Source organism: Scomber scombrus, chromosome 7, assembly GCF_963691925.1.
Source record: "Scomber scombrus chromosome 7, fScoSco1.1, whole genome shotgun sequence".
Taxonomy (NCBI): domain Eukaryota; kingdom Metazoa; phylum Chordata; class Actinopteri; order Scombriformes; family Scombridae; genus Scomber; species Scomber scombrus.
In genome coordinates this window covers 15,379,355-15,399,687 of record NC_084976.1, presented here as the reverse complement: position 1 = coordinate 15,399,687, position 20,333 = coordinate 15,379,355, and the positions used below count along the sequence as shown (strand labels likewise).

Sequence of the window (20,333 nt, the reverse complement as noted above, 5' to 3'; positions counted from 1 at the left end):
TTGCTCTTCCCCTTATGCCTTGATGACACGTTCAAATTAGTTGTCATCACCACTGCGTGATGATGTCTAGGAAAGCTGCTCTCTTTCAATAATTCAGTGTATCCTCTTATAATATCTTCTTTTAGAGAAGAGATTTTTTTCTACATAATTTTCTCTCCTAAATGAACATTAAAAGAAGTGAAATTACCTTCAAGAAGGTAAAAGAAGAAGAGGGAAAATTCTCATAGAAAAAATACAGACTTAAATAACATAATTTTCTCAAACCAATATCTAGCTGCCATTATGGCATTCTTAAGGCATTTCCACAGTAGTTGCAGGTAGTCATATAATATGTTGCCTTTTTTTCATTAGCCTACCAGGAAAACACAAAATCAGTTACTATTATGGATTGAGGTGATAAACACTAAAATTGACCAGCAGAAATTGAAAACTTATACCAACGATGACATTTTTGATAGCACTATAATGACAATCACAGCTGGCTTAGTAACAACACATTAAAGAGAAAATACACGTAGTCTACCACATTTGAGCTACAAAATTAATAATACAGTTGCTGTGCAATGTTATTAAACATGTTTGACAAGCTGGGTTAACAGACCCAGACCAAATGGGGGGTTAAAAGGAAGGAAATTCTTGTCTCAGTACACACGTATGCGGTCCAGGCAGCTAATCTTTGCGCCAGGGCCTCTGGTAGCGTCACCGTCTGCTTCAGCCAACTGGTAATGTGGCTGCCTATCCATGTGCCAAAATGATGAAAGTGGGGGCATAGAAGGGTGCCAATTATGGGTTTTGGATGAATCTGTGATATCTATGACCTGCGTTGATTTTCTTATGTGCACTTGGCTGTACATCTTGTCCTCCATGGGCATGCATGTCCAGATTTGTTTTAGGTGACTCTTCCTGCTTCCCTCTTTGTAGATGGTACTGTGTTTGTCTCCAGTGGGTAGTGCCCTTCGTCTTAGGGCCCATCGATTCCCCGCTCTTGTCCAGTGCACCACCATCGATTGGTTCCATCCTTGGACCTCTGAAGCTCTGCAGTCGGTCAGCCACAGGTTCATCCAAGAGATTGAAGGCATTGAGGTCAGACCTCTGAACTCAAGCACTTAATCTCATTAACTCTCTTGTCCTGATCGTTAAATTATTTCTGTGGCTACCTTACAACCATACTTGTGTGAACTATGTAATTCTACTTCAAATATCAACATTAGCTGTCAGAGATGCATCTATGTGTGTGATGTATCTTCCCTCAGTTTTCCATGTACACCATATTCCAAACTGAGTTAGACTTTAATGAACACCTTTTAATTACTACAGTGCAGCTGGATTAATTTTTCCATAGATCCCTCATCATTAGTTGTATGCTGAGGTACTGACAAATTGCTCAACACATGCCTGGAGACTCACAGTGAGTGCAGGCATACCATGCAGGCATACCATTGTTTTCCATCATAGCAGTGGAACGATCACAAACCAGGATCATTTATGTTAATGAAGGAAGAGTGATTAAGCACATAACGACTCTCTAAGGAGGCACAGCTGTCACAACCAGGAAGTGTCATCACATATGTGAAGATGTGCCAGAGAATGTCTCCTCTGTTTGTGTGTGTACATCTGTTCATGTGTGAATCCTCATGAGCAAATAAATAAATAAATATATGCATGTATAAAACAGTAGCTGTTGTACCAATATTGCAGTACAGTATTGGCATTAGTGACTTAAGCACAAATAATATTAGAAGTAGGAGGTGGAATGGTTGTAGTAGCAGCTGTAATAGTAGTATTCAAGCAGGGAGTTACTAGTAAAGTTGTATTGATAAGGAAATCAAAGGAGTACTTGTGACCATAATACCATATAATACCATTTTGTGGGTGCAGAAAGGACGTGCTAGTTTAACTTACTGTGCATTAATAACAAAAATTGCATAAAGTTGAAACCAAACACTATGTAAGAAATTATATCAATCACAAGTGTTTTTTTATATATATATTCTTCATTCATTCTGACAGGAATACAAGAAATAAAATGATAATTTATTCAAAGTTTAGAAATGCACAACCCACTAATAGCTACAACAGACAATCAATGGAGAACTTTTTTCGCATCTCAACTGAACATAACATGCTTTGTCAAAAAGCATTATGTCAGATCTTAATTAATAATGATTTTTTTCCTACTGGCTCCATGATCATTAACAAAGGCTTTTTGTGAGTTATGGTTTGGTTTGATCCTTGCATTCTCTGCTCATTTGTTTTTGCTTTAATTGATCGCTAACTGTATGATTAATAGAGGCTCTGTGTCATTGAGCACCATATGATGAATACCCAGTTGGAATCTAACAGCGACTGTAGATAGTGTTTAGAAAGTTGGAGGACATCAGAGATAATGTAAACAGTGTGCATGTTTTACAAACTGCATGTCAGTGGTATAAACACATTATTTTCACAGAGGTTTCAAAGCCTAATCAGTCCTGCTAGCTGCACCTAAATTTCAGATTGAGTAAGTCAGGGCCAGCCAAGTAAGATGGCAAAACTTGTAGATGAATTCAGAATTTATGAAGATAATATTTCAGTCCCCATCAGGTGGGGGATGTTAAACTCTACTCAATCCAGCTCGCCCTGTTCTCCCCTCTCCCCCTCCTTGTCTGCTTATTTTTACAGCCTGCCGTCCAGGAATCCATCAGTCTTTTCATGGCCTACGTTCACACCAGTGTCAACCAAGCAAGTGAAAAATACCAGCGCAATGAGAAGAGGTACAATTACACCACCCCCAAGAGCTTTCTCCAGCAAATCACCCTGTACATGAACCTTCTGGAGAAGAGCCGGGCTCAGCTCCAGCACAAGATGAACCGGCTTAACAGCGGCCTTCAAAAACTCCAAAACACTGCCACTCAGGTAAGCAGTTACTCTGTTCTGTAGAAATATAATATTAAGGTTTGAGGTTCAGGGTCATGATATAAAAATGAGGACTAGTACTTAACAGTGTTGATTTCTCCTGACATTAAGTATATTACAAATGTGTAATCATTTTTTTCTGTTTGAGGTTGAGGATCTAAAAGCCAAATTGGCATCCCAAGAAGCTGAGCTGACCTTTAAAAATCAGAATATTGAAGCTTTAATTACAAAGATTGGACTACAGACTGAGAGAGTTAGCAGGAAGAAAGAGGCTGCAGATGTCGAGGCACAAAAGGTTAGAAATCCTTTTCACATACTGCTGATCATTCTGTATACTCTTCATTACACTTCATATTGCTCCATTCACTACACAAACTTTTTGTCATGCAGTTCATTATCTTGCTTTTGTCATTTATTCAGGTCACTCTCATCCAGGCAGAAGTCTCAGCCAAACAGAAGGATTGTGAGAAAGACCTTGCCAAAGCAGAGCCTTCACTGGCAGCTGCTACGGCAGCACTGGACACCCTCAACAAGGTGCTCTATGTTATTGAATTAGGCAAAATTCAATAAAATCTTCAGTCATCCTAAATATTGTGAAATGTTTGTAATTCTGTTTTAGGTTAACCTAACTGAGCTGAAGGCCTTTCCAAACCCTCCTGCTGCAGTGATCAATGTAGCAGCAGCTGTGATGGTTCTTCTAGCTCCCCGCAGTAGAGTGCCTAAGGATCGGAGCTGGAAAGCGGCACGAGCCTTCATGGGCAAGGTTAAGCTGTCATCATGTCAATCACATCTGCCTGATTAATGCCAATCTAATTTATGTGTGGGCCTTGACCCTGGCCCTGCCCACCATCTCTCCCATGCTCCCATTACAGCTGGATGGCTCTATGAATATGCTCCGTCACCAGAGGAGCATGTGTGTCGACCCTGTTCTCAACCCCTAGATGCCATTAATGCAACTATGGCAACAGTGCAACTATGTGCTTTTTAAAAAGCCAGCAAATGTTAGCATGAAATGAGGTTCTTTAGTTCTTTCCATCCCAAAGACATAATCTTTAGCAATTTAGCAATAGCTTTAAAGTTTTTTTAGTTTTTTTTATCTCAATTGATTTAATTCATTTGATAGTTAAAAAAGCATATGCATCTTAGACATGCTTTTTACATGCATGTGGTCCTGAATGTGAGGTAAGTGTACTTGGGCAACAAGTGAAAGACAAGAAGGCGGCAAAATTATTATTTTTTGTAGCATGTAAAAACCTTTTTGCATTCAGGATGTTATGTTTATATTTTACATGCATGTGTAATTAATACATTAATCCAGTAGGTAGTCAGTGAAAGGCCACCATGCTTTGTTAGAATGACCATGCGGAGGCTATGTTATTTACGTATTGATAACCCTTCCTGTTCAGTAAGTATTAGTCCATACTGAACATCAATTCAATTTATATATTTTACACAACAACATAGATTATACAATTAGTTTACCGGAGAAGAAGTCAAGTTATAATCCATGTTGTTTGTGTGTCTTGTTTTTGTTGTCTTTTTCCTGGTTTCTGACCCTATTTTTCTGTCATTGTAGCAATTTTTTAATTAAGTAATTTGTAACATCACCGGATAATCGACTGATATCAGCCTGAAATTCCAGTGCAGGTATTGATGTATCTTTTGAATCCATGTTATGTCTTTCAGGTGGATGATTTTCTTCAGGCCCTGGTATCATGTGACAAAGAGCACATACATGAGTCCTGTTTGAATGTGGTGAAACAAGAGTATCTGAAAAATCTAGAGTTCCACCCTGATCTAGTTCGGACCAAGTCTACAGCTGCAGCTGGACTCTGTGCCTGGACTATTAACATTGTCAGATACTATGAGGTCAGGCAGGGATGTTCTTATATTCACTACAAGAAGGTTTGATTTTTTATTATGGAGTTTTTTTCATAAAGAATGCCTTCATTTTTTGTAGATTTATTGTGAGGTCATTCCAAAGAGGCATGCATTATCTCAAGCAAATGCAGAACTAGAGACAGCAACAGCCAAGCTGCTGGCAGTTCAAAAGAAATTAGAGGTGGGTGACATTTTATTGTTCTACTGTAGTTAATAAAGTCTTGTAGTTTGCAAACTATATTTTCTCAGTGGTGTCTTCTCTCTCTCTTTTCCTGTGCTTTGTCTCTACAGGATCTTGATGCCAGCCTCCAGGACCTTACAGCTCAGTTTGAAAGAGCTACAGCTGAGAAAATCAGTTGTCAGACGGAGGTGACCTGCACCAACCAGACCATAGAGTTGGCCAACCGACTAGTCAAAGGCTTAGAGGTAAACAAGGAGAGAGAGGGAGAGGAAGAGGAGTTTGGAGTTTGTCATTGGGGATGACCTGGCATAAAGTAAACTGTCAGTTTGTCGGAGGCATGCATGGAGAGGCGCTGGTAATCGAATTGCATCAGTAATCTGGACTAGAAGTTGTTAATGTCTTGGCACAATAGACTGACAGTTGTGTGAGTAGATCAGGCAAAGGGAAATTTTTACAGCCTGGCTCAGCAGCATACCAAGGACTTGTGAGACAGGTAGAGAGGGCTGGACCACAGAAAACGCATGGCTGAACTGGGCAACTGGCTGGCTGAACAGTTTCCAAATGGAGAAAAGATGGGAGATGAAGAGAGCAGTGGACAGGTCGTGTGTGTGTGTATATATACATACATTTACATAAACATATATATATATATATACATATATACACATACACACACACACACACACACACACACACACACACACACACACACAAACAGTTGGTGAGTAGTTAGTAGTTGGTGTTGCATAGTTAGTAAATATTATTTTCAACTCTTTTACATTCATGTGCAACCCTTTTTCAGGCTACAGTATTTGTTATGTTTATGGGTGCTAATATGAGATAAAAGATGGCCATTTCATTGGCCATTTCGTAAGTTCGACTTTCTTATCCCAGAAAATAAATGTGGTTTGCATGGAACAGCTTGGCTTTTAAGCATATCAAGATAAATGTTTTGTCTTTATGGCATTGACCTGGAAGCAATAGTGTTCAGACTAATAAATCAGACCGTCTATATTTAATCATTAACTTACCTCAAAGCCTCAACAGCTGTTGGAAATTAACAATGTCTCACCCCAGACTGAGTGATATTACAGGCAATCCATAATACATTAGAGTAAAATTATAGTGATTTTTAACTGTCTGAGAATTTATTATGTGACATATTCTAGATCCACAGCCCCTTGTAAGAAAATGCCATGCATGATTTATTGTTGTAGAGCTGTCACAGTCATGGTATTGAAGGTTTAAATGAATGGTAAATTGATGCAGAGTGAATCTACAGCCAAACTTCCAAAGCTATTTTAAGGGAATTGCATTTGTATTCTTTACTGCTTAAATCTTCTTAGTTTGTACATGAAATATAGTATGAGGTTCCCAGCACATTTTTTTGCAGTGTAGATTCTTGTTTAGCTTTTTACTTTAAAATGTACTCAGGTGGTCTAGAACCTTTCTAGAAAATGTTTTTTTTTTCATGTCTCTCATGTGCATTATTCAAATGGTAGTAAGGTCTGGTCTTTGTATTCTTTGCAGTCAGAAAAGCAGCGCTGGTCACAGGCAATAGTCCAGTATGAGAAGCAACAGAAAACCCTGTGTGGTGACGTTGTCCTCACTTCAGCATTCGTCTCTTACATGGGTTACTTTACCCGGCAGTATCGCATGGAGCTCTTCGACAACAAATGGATCCCTTTCCTTAAGTCTCAAAAGGTAGTCAGTTTTGCAAACTGTGGTGTTGTTGTGTATAGTGTAATTGTTCAGAGAAAATCTTTCTTTCCTCGAACATCCACAATAGAGTCTGTAAACTTAAACTCATCCTGTCATCAGTGCTCTAACTAGAATGACATCACTCCTTGGTTTCTGTTCCAGGTCTCTATACCCCTGACAGACGGCTTGGATCCAATCCTCATGCTTACAGATGATGCCACTGTGGCTGCCTGGCATAACCAGGGCCTGCCAAATGATAGGATGTCCACCGAGAATGCTGCCATCCTGACCACCAGTGAGCGTTGGCCACTCATCATCGACCCACAGCAGCAGGGCATCAAGTGGATTCGAAACCGGCTAGGGTCAGACCTGAGGGTGGTGCAGCTGGGACAGAAAGGGTGAGAAGAGGCCATATTCTGATTTGCAATCACAATCACCTTTTAATTTGTCAGTTTGTGTTGTTTATTGTCATTTATTAATTTATTATTATTTATTATTTATTATTTATTATTTTTACAGACTAAAACCTTTCCCTACAAAAATCCACAGGGAGTGTTGGGATACTATAGAAAGAAGGATGATGAATAATTTTTTGCCCTGTCTATTCTGCAGATATCTAGATGTGATTGAACAGGCCCTAGCTTGTGGTGAAACCGTTTTGATAGAGAATCTACAGGAAAAGATAGACCCAGTCTTGGATCCTCTACTGGGCAGAAACACTATAAAAAGAGGAAGGTTAGTACTCAAACTGCAACATTACAGTTTATTTGCATTATTGTACTCAGAAACAAAGATGCTCAGCTTAGTAAACACTCTGTTTCACAGAAGCGTTTTAGCATTGAGCCTGTTACTAACCAAAAACATTTTAAATTAACTTATGGTTTTTCTATTGTTGCTACACAAGTCAATATGTACGCAACTTGTCCCAATGCATCTGTGGTGTGAGACAATGGGTGCAGATTTACCAGATGGTTGAATCTCACTGAGCATTGAAACACCAGTGAGACATGACTGAATGCATTATTATTGCCCACTCTTTAGATTATAAATGAATTTGTGGCTCGTGTTCTGAATCCCTGAGGCCAACATATTGATTGGCCCATCAAGACAGGTGATAGATGTATATTTGTGTGTTCATATTCTTTAGGTGTGATGAATATTGAACAGCTGAGCCTCAGTGTATAAGCTGAATTGAGGGCAGTCATGGTTATGTATAAGGACTCCTGTCTCCTGCAAAAAGCTGGCATGTAACACACTAAATTCAGTGGTCCTCCATCATTATGGCAAACTCAATCTAGCTGCAATAATTTCATAGTGCTAGTAGGTGATTTGTTGGCATTTGTCTTCATTCATCTATTTGAAAACAGAAAAACAGCATCACAGAATCTTTACACTGACTTTTATCTGGATTATTTAGAATTATGTACTTGATGTTAGTCGTCATGTTTGTTTGTTTTTTTTTGCCATATATGGTTACTTTGTGTAATTTTACTTTAAGTCTAACATTTATGCTTCGTAACTTAAATGGTTTATTCAAGAGTTATTAATACCACCCTGTATTTAGTAAAATGTTCTGGATTTAAGCCTGATTTTCAAACGTCATGACCACTGCTGCCCAGTTTAATGCACTTCACAAATTTAAGAGTGCCACCAACACGGCTGCTCTATAATTACCTTTGTTCAGTCACCAATTACCTTCAATGGGCAAAATCCAGCAAATTTCACAAATTGGATACTAATAGTAGAAGAAAATAGAAAATTGAAAACACCACATATTGACATTCTGCTTTGACTTTCCCCTCAAAACTGTTTACATCTTTCTTGTTCTGATCTATGCGTGACTATGAATATTGAGCATCTCGGCGCACGTTCATCGAGCTCCTTCTGAAGTCCTGTCCGTCCAGACGTAACAATTCATCATACTAAATCTGATTATAAGTTTATCCCTTGTAGATGACCCACACACTTGTTTCTGTCGATGATTAATACAACCTGCTGGGGCAGCCATGATGGATCTGGTACAGCACCACAGCTGAAGTTCATTAATAATTGGAATGTTGTAGAGTGTGAAGTAATGAATACTAATTATTCCTTTCATGGCTGACGGAAGACTACAAGCCAATCCATCAGCAAGGACTTTAATTTGGTGGAGTAATGGTTCTATCAATAGTACATTAATTCTGGCTTGTGAAGATATAGAGTTGAACCAGACCCAGGCCATGAGGAACCTGTGCTGTAAAATTGGGGCCTTGCCTGACACCCAAGGGGTAATTAGAGAAAAATGAAAAGCCACCGGGTTCGTCAAGCCAGTGCTAATTTAATTGAAATGCAGGAACAGATAAATATTGGCTGCTGTGGTGATAATCTTTCATATTTATTCAAGATTATTAGTCTAGAGTATAAGTGACATTTGGAGCCAAAGTGTAGTTCGTCCTGCTGTTGGAGCGGCAATGCTTGAGAAATGTGAGGTCGATGGGCTCAGATGCACATAAAAAAAAAAATACTGTAGGTTTTAAGAGTTTCAAGATATGAAGGCTTTGCACTGTAGGTCAGTTCTTAGCTTCTAGGATCATAATCCTCATTATGGTGCTTTTTTATTGTATTTCTAATCATTTTTTTCTTGGCAGGCAGAAAAATAATAATTATTATGTTTTCAGCAAATTAGTGCTTGATTTGTGAACACTAGCTCTACAGATGGAGTTTGCTCCATTGTTCTGGAGATGGATCTGTTAATATGTGAGCTCAATGGCTGTTATGATTGAATCCCTATCACTTTTCCATCTTTGCATTTATATTTGCTTTGATGATATATGAAGATAGATGAAGATCTATAATACCATTGAAAACTCCCCAAAAAGTGAGTGAGCGGACTCTGAGATGGGATTGTTCTCAAATATCTCAAAGCTTAAAGAGTTTTGCCCTGCTACAACAGTGTAGAATATACTTTTTGTTGTTCATTACATTTCTTATCATTACAAGTGATTCTCTCCTTAATAGCAGAAAAATACAGCTGTGAGTTTTTATTGACATGTGACTGATTTGAGAAAAAAATTATGTATTTCCCTGTGATTCAGGTACATTTGGATCGGGGGTAAGGAGTGTAAATACAACAGTAACTTCCATCTTATTATCCACACCAAGTTGGCCAATCCCCATTTCCCTCCTGAGCTCCAGGCCCAAACCACCCTCATCAACTTCACAGTGACTCCTGTGGGCCTGGAGGAACAGCTGCTGGGACAGGTAGTCTCTCGGGAAAGACCCGACCTGGAGGCCCTAAAGGTGAACCCGTAACAGTCAGTGATAGGCGTTTTGATTGTAGTGATTTTACAAGCAAGACCACAATCCATAATACCAAACAGAGAAGTCATTCAATCTGAACTGTTTTGTGTATTCTGCCCAAGATGGAGCTGACCAGACAGCAGAACCACTTCAAGATTGAGCTCAAGAGGTTGGAGGATGACCTGCTGAGTCGCCTCTCTGCAGCCCACAGTAATTTTCTGGGTGATATTTCTCTGGTGGAACAGCTTGAGAACACCAAGATCACAGCAGCTCACATTCAGTACAAGGTGAGGATATTACACCATCAGGGTCTTTTCTGTTGTCCAGTTGGAGTTGAGCGCATTGTGGGTTTTTTTGTCACTCAAGTGTTTTTGAATGTCACACAACCGCAAGCGCCTCATTTTATTGCATTAGCTGTAAATGATTTGTAGTTTGGAATATGTGTAATGAGAGGGTTTTGGAGCATGACTGAGAGCCTAATAGCTCATTTTGTGCAATTGGAACACACAGGTGGTGGAGGCCAGAGAGAACGAGACAAAGATCAACGAGGCTCGAGAAATATACCGCCCAGCAGCTGAGAGAGCGTCACTCCTCTTCTTCATCATCAATGACCTCAGTAGGATTAACCTCATGTACCAGTTTTCTCTCAAGGTGAAACCTTTACCCCTGAAGTGCCCTCAGAGGACACTCATCATTTTAAGCAGGATTTCAAACACAATCTGTTGGATTTTTTAAAATTAGAATTGTTCATTTGTCATTAAGCACAATCCCGTGTGAGCAATTTAGCCCAAATGTGTATTTCTAATCTTACTTCCAAAAAATTGAGTGCTTGAACCTTTTTTAGTATTTAGCTGTCAGTTCAGTGTTAAATGCAGTTATTCTTTATCCGACCACTGTCCTCCTGTCTTGCAGACTTTTAACTCCGTGTTTAGCAAAGCAATGGAGTGTGCAGAATGGGACGAGGACGTGAGGACCAGAGTGCTCACTCTGACTGAAGCCATCACCTATTCTGTATTCCTGTACACCAGCCAGGGCCTGTTTGAAAGAGACAAGTTAACCTTCTTGTCACACACTGCCTTCCAGGTGAGGGACTCAGGGCCGCCTCAAAGGTGGAGCCTCCTGTCATCCCCATCAATCAAAGTACTTTTCTGCCCCCACATTAACTTCAATTAAAAGCAGTCAGCAGTACCATACGCTGCTATTGATTACCTCTCACACCTTGCTCTATGGCTGCTGTTCAGACAGTTGGTTCTGACAAGGGGGTTGGTTCTTATGGCATAATGCAATTATCTGTCATGGCGACAACTGTTTTCATCTCGGAAATTGTGCGGCTCTGAAGGCTGTCCTTCATGTCGCCATTTCACATTCTGAAGCACTTATTCAGCCGGATGAGGTTACCCAGTTCTTTTGCCAAACAGTTCTCTTGCAGTTTTGGATTGCTGTGGAAATGATTGAAAAGAGATCAATACAACATAGATCATTACAAACTACTCTTGGTCCTTCCCCTTAGATTCTGCTCAAGCAGGGCTTGATTGATGCTCAGGAATTTGACTTCCTTCTGCATTTCACTGTGGAAGCTAGCACAGTCAGCCCAGTGTCCTTCCTCTCTCCACATGCCTGGGGGGCCATTAAGGTACAGTATACTGCAGGCTTGTTACCTTTATATGGTAAAGGGTCTCATTTTCATTTTGTTGGCCATCAGATCAGCACTATATGTACCGTAATAAACTGCTTCAAGTGATATGACACTGTCTGAAATTCTGGTATAGACCATTTCTATAATGGAGAGTTTCAGTGGACTGGACAGAGACATGGAAAGCTCACCCAAGCGCTGGAGGAAAATCGTTGAATCCAGCTGTCCCGAAAAGGAAAGGCTTCCACAGGACTGGAAGAATAAGAGTTCCCTCCAGAAGCTCATAATCCTGAGAGCACTCCGCCCTGATAGGATGATCTACACACTAAAGTAAGTAAGTGACCACAGTGCATTTATGTTTGCAAGCGCTATTTTATCATTAAGATTGGATAATGTTTCCTGGCAGGAACTTTGTGGAGGACAGCATGGGAACAAAATATGTGGAGGTGCCTGGGCTGGAATTTGACAAGTTGTATGAGGATAGTAGCCCCTCCACTCCCGTGTTTTTTATCCTCTCACCTGGGGTTGATCCACTCAAAGATGTAGAGAAACTAGGTACCAGACATATTCTTGATATTTATGCATCTTGTATCACTTGTTAGAGATATATTTTCTAACTACTTTTTTCCTGTGCAGGATTGAAGCTGGGATTTTCCATAGACCAGGGAAATTTGCACAATGTTTCCCTTGGACAGGGACAGGAGGAAGTTGCTAAAAGGGTTCTGAGGAATGCCTCTAAACTTGGGCACTGGGTCATTCTGCAGGTAGGGAGCATCACCATTCAGTGACTAGGCTATTGCAGTGGCATCAGGCTGTTCTTGCAGCCAGCCTGTAATGCACCTAATTACATTATCTCACCCTCTGCGTAAGGGAAATAAACTCAATTTGGTTCAATAAAAAACATAATTGGCTAGATCAGCTCCATAAATGCCTCTTTTAAAGGGAAAAGCCTGCAGCCAAGTGGGTCCCTGGAGGCTTTGTTACTAACTATGGACAAAACATAAGACTATTAGAATGAATACTCCGCAAACAAAAGTAGATATATTTATTTTATCAACCTCATAGCATATTCTTTCTAATATATTTTCTAATGCTTTTTGATATTTTGGTTGGTCAGAATGTGCACCTTGTGGCTCGCTGGCTGCCCTCTTTAGATGCTCTTCTGGAGGCAGCAGCAGTGGACAGTCACCCCAAATACAGGGTGTTCATCACCGGTGAATCAGCACCAAGCCCTGAGCAGCATGTTATCCCCAGATGCATCCTGGAGAACGCCATCAAAATCACTAATGAGCCCCCCCCTGGCATGAACGCCAGTCTGCATGCAGCCCTCCACAATTTCAGTCAAGTGCGTTTAAAATGTAAAAAAGTAATTTCCACGAAAGCATTACATTTCATTAACAAAATGTATTTAATCAGCTGTTCTTTCCCTCCCTCTCTTTTCAGGACACTCTGGATATGTGCTCCAGAGAGCAGGAGTTCAACTCCATGTTCTTCTCCCTCTGCTTCTTTCATGCTTGTGTGACAGAACGCCGAAAATTTGGCCCCCAGGGGTGGAACCATATTTACCCCTTCAGCACAGGAGACCTCACCATCTCAGTCAATGTCTTGTACAATTACTTGGAGGCAAACACCAAAGTAATTTGACCACTATTTAAATTTTTTTTTTTTAATTCAGCATTTTCATTTAATTTTGTTCATATTTTTATTTATATTTATAAAACTTTTAATTCATTTTTTACCACTTATCTCTTCCCTGTGTTAATTTATAATGATAATAGTGTTTGCAGCAGTATTAATGTCAGACAGGGATGTTGAATTACTGAACAGTGTCTCCAATTACTTATTGAAATCTTTTGTCGAACTGTAATTTGTGAAAAATGTTCATTCCCATATTTTTTTCTCCATATTTCTTCTTATAACTATGAACACACAACCTATAATTTAGCTTTATTTCAGGAAGACAAAAAATCCATTCTTGGGGTGCTGTACCCCTCACGACTCCTAATGCATTTCTCTTAGAACTCCTATTACTCTGGTCACAACCAATTATGTCTCCTAGGTATTCTGCCCTCCAAAAACGAATGTCCTTCATTATGTTAACCAAACAGTAACCTGTATGTGCGTACACAGAGAATTCATTAGGAGGGCAATGAAGCGTTATCCTAAATGTAATTACATGCAACCAATGTGACAGTTCACAACGCTACATAAGTGATCACTGCAATTAGAGCTGATGAAGGAAGCAATTTGCAAAACAATACAGGTACAAATGATTGTGAACCTCCAGCTTTTGTAATTTGTTATGAATCACAGGTTCTTTTCTTCCTCCTTCACCCTCACGGATCATAATCTCCCGCTGAGGAAGAGACTCTTCTGTCATACATGTGATCAGTGTGTTTAAAGAAACATAATTTTGTTACATTTCCCTACTGTTATCATTAATAAGATAGCTAATTTGGGAAGAGATCATAAAGCCTGAAGCCTCGAAGAAGGAATATTATGACATACAAGAATTAAATAAAATAGGGAAATGTGAGATGAAGGAACACATTTTGTTTATAGAGGTTTTAGATGTTCATTATTAATTAATAAGTGTATTTTACATGCATTGTCTTATCAGTCTAATTCTATGACAGTCTATGCAGGTGCCTTGGGAAGATTTGTGTTATCTTTTTGGGGAGATCATGTATGGAGGACACATTACTGATGACTGGGATAGAAGACTGTGTAAGACTTATCTGGAAGAATTCATGCATCCAAAAATGGTGAGTCAGTGTTCATCTAAGAATAAACCAATTTTTTACGCATTTGGGATTGCTCCAAATTGTATAATTTTCATATTTTTTTTCTACTTATTAATTTGGATACATAAAGTAGGGCTATGGACAGTTTTACGGTGCCAAATAGTAAAAATCTAGAAAGCTGTTTTGAATTTCTTGGTGATATTGTTTAGGTCAAGGGTGCCCTCTTGGGATGTTAAACTGAACTGCAGTTTGTGTTTTTGCCACTGGTAATTTACCTCTCTCAATTTAGTAATGTGCACTGTGCTGGATTTGGCTGCCAGCTGCATGAAACCCCATTGCAGTCATTAACAGGCAATTATTTGGTACTTTTGTCTTAAAGTGTTCATCTTCTTCCCCTTTACCAACAAGCTACACAGTTACTGAATCTCCTCAAATGCAGTTTGCACAATCAGGCATTAATCAGTGTGTTTTTGCTGTAGGTACAGCAACAAGCTGACAGGTGCACAACTGTTGTGCTTCATGTTTTTTAATCAAATTTTGAATTCATAGTTTGAAGGGGAGCTCTTTTTGTGTCCTGGGTTCCTGGCCCCTCCGTTTATGGACTACAGCGGATACCACAGTTACATGGATGAACATCTTCCATCTGAGAATCCCACTCTGTATGGTCTACATCCCAATGCTGAGCTTGAGTGCCTCACTGTCACTTCAGACAACCTCTTAAGGACTCTGCTGGAGCTACAGCCGCAGGACTCCTCCAGGGGAGAGAATGCAGCTCAGACCACAGAAGAGAAGGTGCTGACACACAGAAAGAAACATTACTGGAAAATCACCTGTACCCAGATAAATAACCCAATCATGTTTACTGGTGTTTGTCAGGTCAAGTCTGTTATTGAGGATATCCTTGACAAGCTTCCTGAGGAGTACAACATGACAGAGATGATCTCAAAGACAACAGAGCGAAGTCCGTACATTTCGGTCTGTTTGCAGGAGTGTGAACGCATGAATCTTCTGCTGGCAGAAATAAGAAAATCCCTTAATGAGCTGGAGCTTGGCCTGAAGGTGCAGTAATAGTGTACTGTGACATGTACTGTTAACACAAATAAGAATCAACAGTTCTGTTCTGTATCATTAACAAGGGTTTCTCTGTTCACAGGGAGAACTCACCATCTCTTCCGGTATGGAGGCTCTGCAGTCGGCCCTGTTCAATGACTCTGTTCCAGACTCCTGGGCCAGACTGGCTTACCCCTCCACTAAAACACTTTCACAATGGTAACTACTGGTTCCTAATTATACCGTTTTTTTTTTTACTCAACAAGGCCTTTATCATATCCACTGTATTGTGTCCTTCAATATGTTACTTATGACACACTGCATCGGTCATCAAAGTAGAAATTCAGTCATTAAATGTCTTCAAGCATAAAGCAAATGCTAGCGTGATTTTATCAACACAAAGGGATCTGGTCCTTCAATAAATTGTGTAATTGAATGATTATTTATTTTCTAGGTTTATTGATTTAATGACTAGCTGTCGTGAGCTGGACAGCTGGACTCAGGACTTTGTTTTACCTGCAGTTGTTTGGCTCTCCGGCTTCTTCAATCCGCAGTCTTTCCTCACTGGTGAGGTCACAGTCTCAAAATCAACCGCAGATGATTCAGATAATGTGTGCTCCAGAAAAATAAACATTTGTTTTGGGGTTTTTTTTCCTCCAGCTGTACTGCAGAGCATTGCTCGCAAGAATCAGTGGCCCCTGGACAAGATGATTTTGACTGTAGACGTAACAAAAAAGTCGAAAGATGACTTTGGACATCCGCCTCGGGAAGGGGCCTACATCCACGGACTCTTCATGGAAGGTCAGGATTAATCAATGCTAATGTCCCTGCAGTGTATCCTGCAATACTGAATTAAATTACGTAGATTTTTAACAATTTTTAGCAACCTATTAGTAGTTATTAACCTGTTAGTAGTATTGCCAGTCAAACTTACAATGTAACGTGTCCTGTGTCCTGCCAGGAGCACGCTGGGATACTCAGGCTGGAGTCATCTCTGAGGCGGTTGTGAGGGATCTGACCCCGGCCATGCCGGTGCTGTATGTCAGAGCCGTGCCAGCGGAGGAGCAGGAAGTCAAGAGTACTTATGAATGTCCGGTGTACCGTACCAAACAACGTGGAGCCACGTATGTTTGGACCCTTCACCTCAGAAACAAGCAGCCGCCTGCCAAGTGGATTGTAGCTGGAGTGGCACTGCTGCTTTCTGTTTGAGACAGAAGTATTTTATTATATCTAAAAACAGCATTCTGTAAACAGTGTTACAAAGATAGTTTATAGATTTATAGATTATTTCCTCCGTCATTGAGACCGTATTTAGAGTCCCCCTCCACTCAAAAACGTGTTTTACTTACAGTTGGATTTTGTGCAGAATGATTTATGTGCAGTTTCTTTTCATATTCATCTGAAGAAAGTGTAAAGTTTGTATGTTCTCATTTAAAATCTGATTTTAAGGGACAGGCCTAAAAACAGGATTTGTGACATCACATCACATCATAGCTTGGAGCCAGTCATGGTCCAATATTCAACTTACGCAAGTGTGATGTGGAAACTTGAAGCCTCCAGTGCACAAACACTGAGAATTAAGTTTATAGTGAAGTAGTTGACGGTAGGAGACTTATGTCCTGCAGTTAAACTTTTTAAATGAAAAATATTTGCATATTCATAGATCCTAGATTTTTAATGAGGGTGAAGGAGTGGATGTATTTTTAATAATTTCAAAATGGTAAATATACTTTTTTTTGTGGAAAAACAGCATCAGACACACATTACTGTTTCAAGCAGAGTATTTTTAATTATGTCCAGAGGAGATCTTTAACCATTTATTATTGTTTTGATTTTTATCATGTTTTGTAAACATTACTAATATACTTCAACAAGACAAACATAATTATATACTTTTAATTTGCAATTCTATTGTTGTATACAATTTGGTTTATAGATGTCAGTACTGGTGTTGTAATGTGTGAACATGTAATAGATTTAAAGATAAAGCAAGTAAAGAAGTGGAGATACATGTTGAGGCAATGTTGAGCATGTTTTGTCTGACACTGTTGAACTTTTCCCTTGAGATGTTTCGTTCTGGGCCTGATTTGTCGGGAGCTTATGTCTCCATTTTAGACCATGTAATTCTGGATAGGGAGCATATTTTATTGGAAGGTCAAGATTAAAAAAGCTTTCTGGCTGCCCTCTACTAACTGAGTGATACACAATGCCGTCTGGAGGCTTCCCGGACAGAATTCCCAGGAGATGATGTGCATGGTCGCTATTGACTTTTAAATGAGGTGCATTTGACATTGACCTTTAGTACGGCGGAGGCAGAATACTAACAGACTAGTGTAATTCATTCAGCCTGGCCTGTTGGAGAAACCTATTCAAAGACACTGATAGCTTTCTATGAGAAAGCAACACATTAGATTACGCATCTTTTATCTGCCTGCACTCTCTGTTAGCATCTGATTAACTTCATATGAACCAAATGACACCTTTAACAAATCTAAAGCAGCACCATCATCTTATCTTAAATGGTATCTTTTAAAATTGATTTAACTGAGGTTAATTGAAAATTAAGATCAGCAGATTAAAGTTTGACTATAATTATGCATTCGTACTGAAGTTCACATCAGGATTTACATGCTTTGAAGTATTTGTTTGTGTGTAAGTCAAATATACAATAAAATACTGCAGGTATTTTTAATCAACACAAAGAGATGTTTCTCAGAGAGAAGTTTGTGCAATTGAGAAGATGTAACTGAGAAATAATAGTCTGCATTTATTATTCAAAACTCTTTTTTACTTCACACTTTTTGAACTTTCATTTTTTTTTTTACAAACATCTAATAATGAACTTAGCAAAAATATGCTCAGGAAGAGACAACCAAGTGACATTATGATCTACAAATAACAGCCACTGAGACACAATTCCTTTTTTTATTTTCTTTTACTGGAAATCAGCACTCTTATCTTCTCAAATGAGATTTTCTCCAACACTAATAACCGCTGTGCTGTTTAATTTCTCCCTGCAGCCACTGTGGCTGCAGACAGACATGTGGAGGATGGAGGATTGATTCTGTGTATTGTATTGCACAGGGGGGAAATGAAGAACCAGTCTTTCTGTAGCTTCTCTTCATCTGCCCTCTCTTCCTCTCATTAGCACGCCACGGCAGCTAGCCAGTCATTTGGTGACAGGGAAATGATACTGTGCTCGCAGTGTTTGGGAGGAAATGGCAGGGTTCAGGGCTGTGGCACAGCAGGGGTCGTGCCACAGATTGTCATGTTAAAGGCCAAGCAGGACACCTGGTTAAAATCAGCAAGGGCATTTGGGTCACACTTCCGCCTAACAAAACCCAGGAAAGACGTTGATGTTTTTTAAAATCAAAAAATTTAACAAAAATTCCACATTTGTAGTGTTAAGAAGCAGCTATCTGGTAAAATACTGTGCTTTGCAAGTACACGTCACAAAACAAAAAATGTAAATGTCTAGCTTAGTCACCTGTGATATTACAACATTTTAAAAAGTCAATTACTGCTTCCCGTTTTGAAGGACTGAATTGTACAGTACTCTTTTACAGCCACAGAGAGGCAGTGACGCCTCATTGGTGCCTGAGATGGTCTGATGTTGAAACAGAAGGCAGGTGAGCTCTTTTAGTGCCGATGGATGATTACAAAATCACATTTTTCATGAAGAATAAAGGATGCATAAAAGTTAAATATGTGCCATGTGCCAAGCTTAAATCTCTTTGCAGTCTAGTGTAATGTCCATGCTTTTTAGTGCCACTCGTCATTAAGTGCCTACACTTCTGCACTTTGACCAAATGAATTGGTCTCACTTTTTTGCATTTGACAGCTCCCCTACTTTCTTCTTTGTGTTATTACTTACACATTTGCGAAGCCTTTTTCCAATGTTTGCAGTGGATTCCTAAAAACACTTTTGATTATGTTCTTACTAAGAATTATAGGTGTTTGTTCCTTGAACCCCTTTACAACTACAGTACACATGAACTTGCATCATCATTTTGTGCTTATGCTAAATTACATACAACAGAGTTTAAATAATATATTCAAGTTGTTTTCATCTGAGACTACGGAAGCTTATTGCATTCATTCAATAAAAAAAAATACAGATCCTGTTTTTCTGAGTAATTTTTCTGTTTTTCTGAGTAATTTTTTTTAAAATCAGTTTTTCTGAGTAATTTTTTCTGTTTTTCTGAGTAATTTTTTTTAAAATCAGTTTTTCTGAGTAATTTTTTTCCTGTTTTTCTGAGTAATTTTTTTGGATCAGTTTTTCTGAGTAATTTTTTTCCTGTTTTTCTGAGTAATTTTTTTTTTTCCTGTTTTTCTGAGTCATTTTTTTTCCGACTGGAAAAAATTACTCAGAAAAACAGGGGGAAAAAAATGACTCAGAAAAACAGAAATAATTACTCAGAAAAACTGATCCAAAAAAATGACTCAGAAAAACAGAAATAATACTCAGAAAAACTGATTTTAAAAAAAATTACTCAGAAAAACAGAAAAAATTACTCAGAAAAACAGAAAAAATTACTCAGAAAAACAGGATCTGTATTTTTTTTTATTGAATGAATGCAATAAGCTTCCGTATGAGACAGTTCATCTTGTGTAATGGATAATGTCTGTTGTGTTCCTTTGGGTGCTTTTGCTTGTATCAGTTTTACATTGACACTATTGTAAATGCTTCAGCAATGAACAGTATAATTGATCTGCTATCTTACATAAAGAGTACACTTATTTAGTACCATTTGCATATTTCAGATGTCTTTTAAATGTTACCACCTTTATAAAAGGACAACTTTTATAACAAACAGCTCATGTTGATGAAAGGTATTTTATTGCATGCACAGTTGACAGTGGTGGTCGATCCATGGTTCACCATATCATACAGACCAGCCAAAACAGTGCATACAAAAAAACATGAAATTAAACAGAATTGTTATGAGTGATGTCTATAGACCAAATA

At 39.0% G+C, this 20,333-nt stretch overlaps 1 protein-coding gene across 1 annotated transcript in view; it reads left to right on the top strand.

Annotated features, from left to right (window-relative positions):
• si:dkey-233k19.3 (dynein axonemal heavy chain 11) overlaps window positions 1-16,573 on the top strand; it is a 36,823-nt gene extending 20,250 nt beyond the window's left edge. Inside the window, exons 55-82 of the mRNA XM_062422486.1 lie at window positions 922-1,083; window positions 2,662-2,895; window positions 3,044-3,190; window positions 3,316-3,429; window positions 3,515-3,658; window positions 4,582-4,764; window positions 4,856-4,957; window positions 5,068-5,202; window positions 6,488-6,661; window positions 6,821-7,056; window positions 7,271-7,393; window positions 9,733-9,937; window positions 10,060-10,224; window positions 10,448-10,588; window positions 10,850-11,020; window positions 11,448-11,570; window positions 11,707-11,900; window positions 11,977-12,125; window positions 12,207-12,334; window positions 12,688-12,915; window positions 13,014-13,205; window positions 14,216-14,335; window positions 14,864-15,106; window positions 15,191-15,373; window positions 15,468-15,583; window positions 15,819-15,931; window positions 16,025-16,165; window positions 16,326-16,573. Coding sequence (XP_062278470.1) covers window positions 922-1,083; window positions 2,662-2,895; window positions 3,044-3,190; window positions 3,316-3,429; window positions 3,515-3,658; window positions 4,582-4,764; window positions 4,856-4,957; window positions 5,068-5,202; window positions 6,488-6,661; window positions 6,821-7,056; window positions 7,271-7,393; window positions 9,733-9,937; window positions 10,060-10,224; window positions 10,448-10,588; window positions 10,850-11,020; window positions 11,448-11,570; window positions 11,707-11,900; window positions 11,977-12,125; window positions 12,207-12,334; window positions 12,688-12,915; window positions 13,014-13,205; window positions 14,216-14,335; window positions 14,864-15,106; window positions 15,191-15,373; window positions 15,468-15,583; window positions 15,819-15,931; window positions 16,025-16,165; window positions 16,326-16,573 — 4,614 coding nt within the window. The remainder of the gene's footprint in view (window positions 1-921; window positions 1,084-2,661; window positions 2,896-3,043; window positions 3,191-3,315; window positions 3,430-3,514; window positions 3,659-4,581; window positions 4,765-4,855; window positions 4,958-5,067; window positions 5,203-6,487; window positions 6,662-6,820; window positions 7,057-7,270; window positions 7,394-9,732; window positions 9,938-10,059; window positions 10,225-10,447; window positions 10,589-10,849; window positions 11,021-11,447; window positions 11,571-11,706; window positions 11,901-11,976; window positions 12,126-12,206; window positions 12,335-12,687; window positions 12,916-13,013; window positions 13,206-14,215; window positions 14,336-14,863; window positions 15,107-15,190; window positions 15,374-15,467; window positions 15,584-15,818; window positions 15,932-16,024; window positions 16,166-16,325) is intronic.
• The last annotated feature ends 3,760 nt before the right edge of the window (window positions 16,574-20,333 follow it).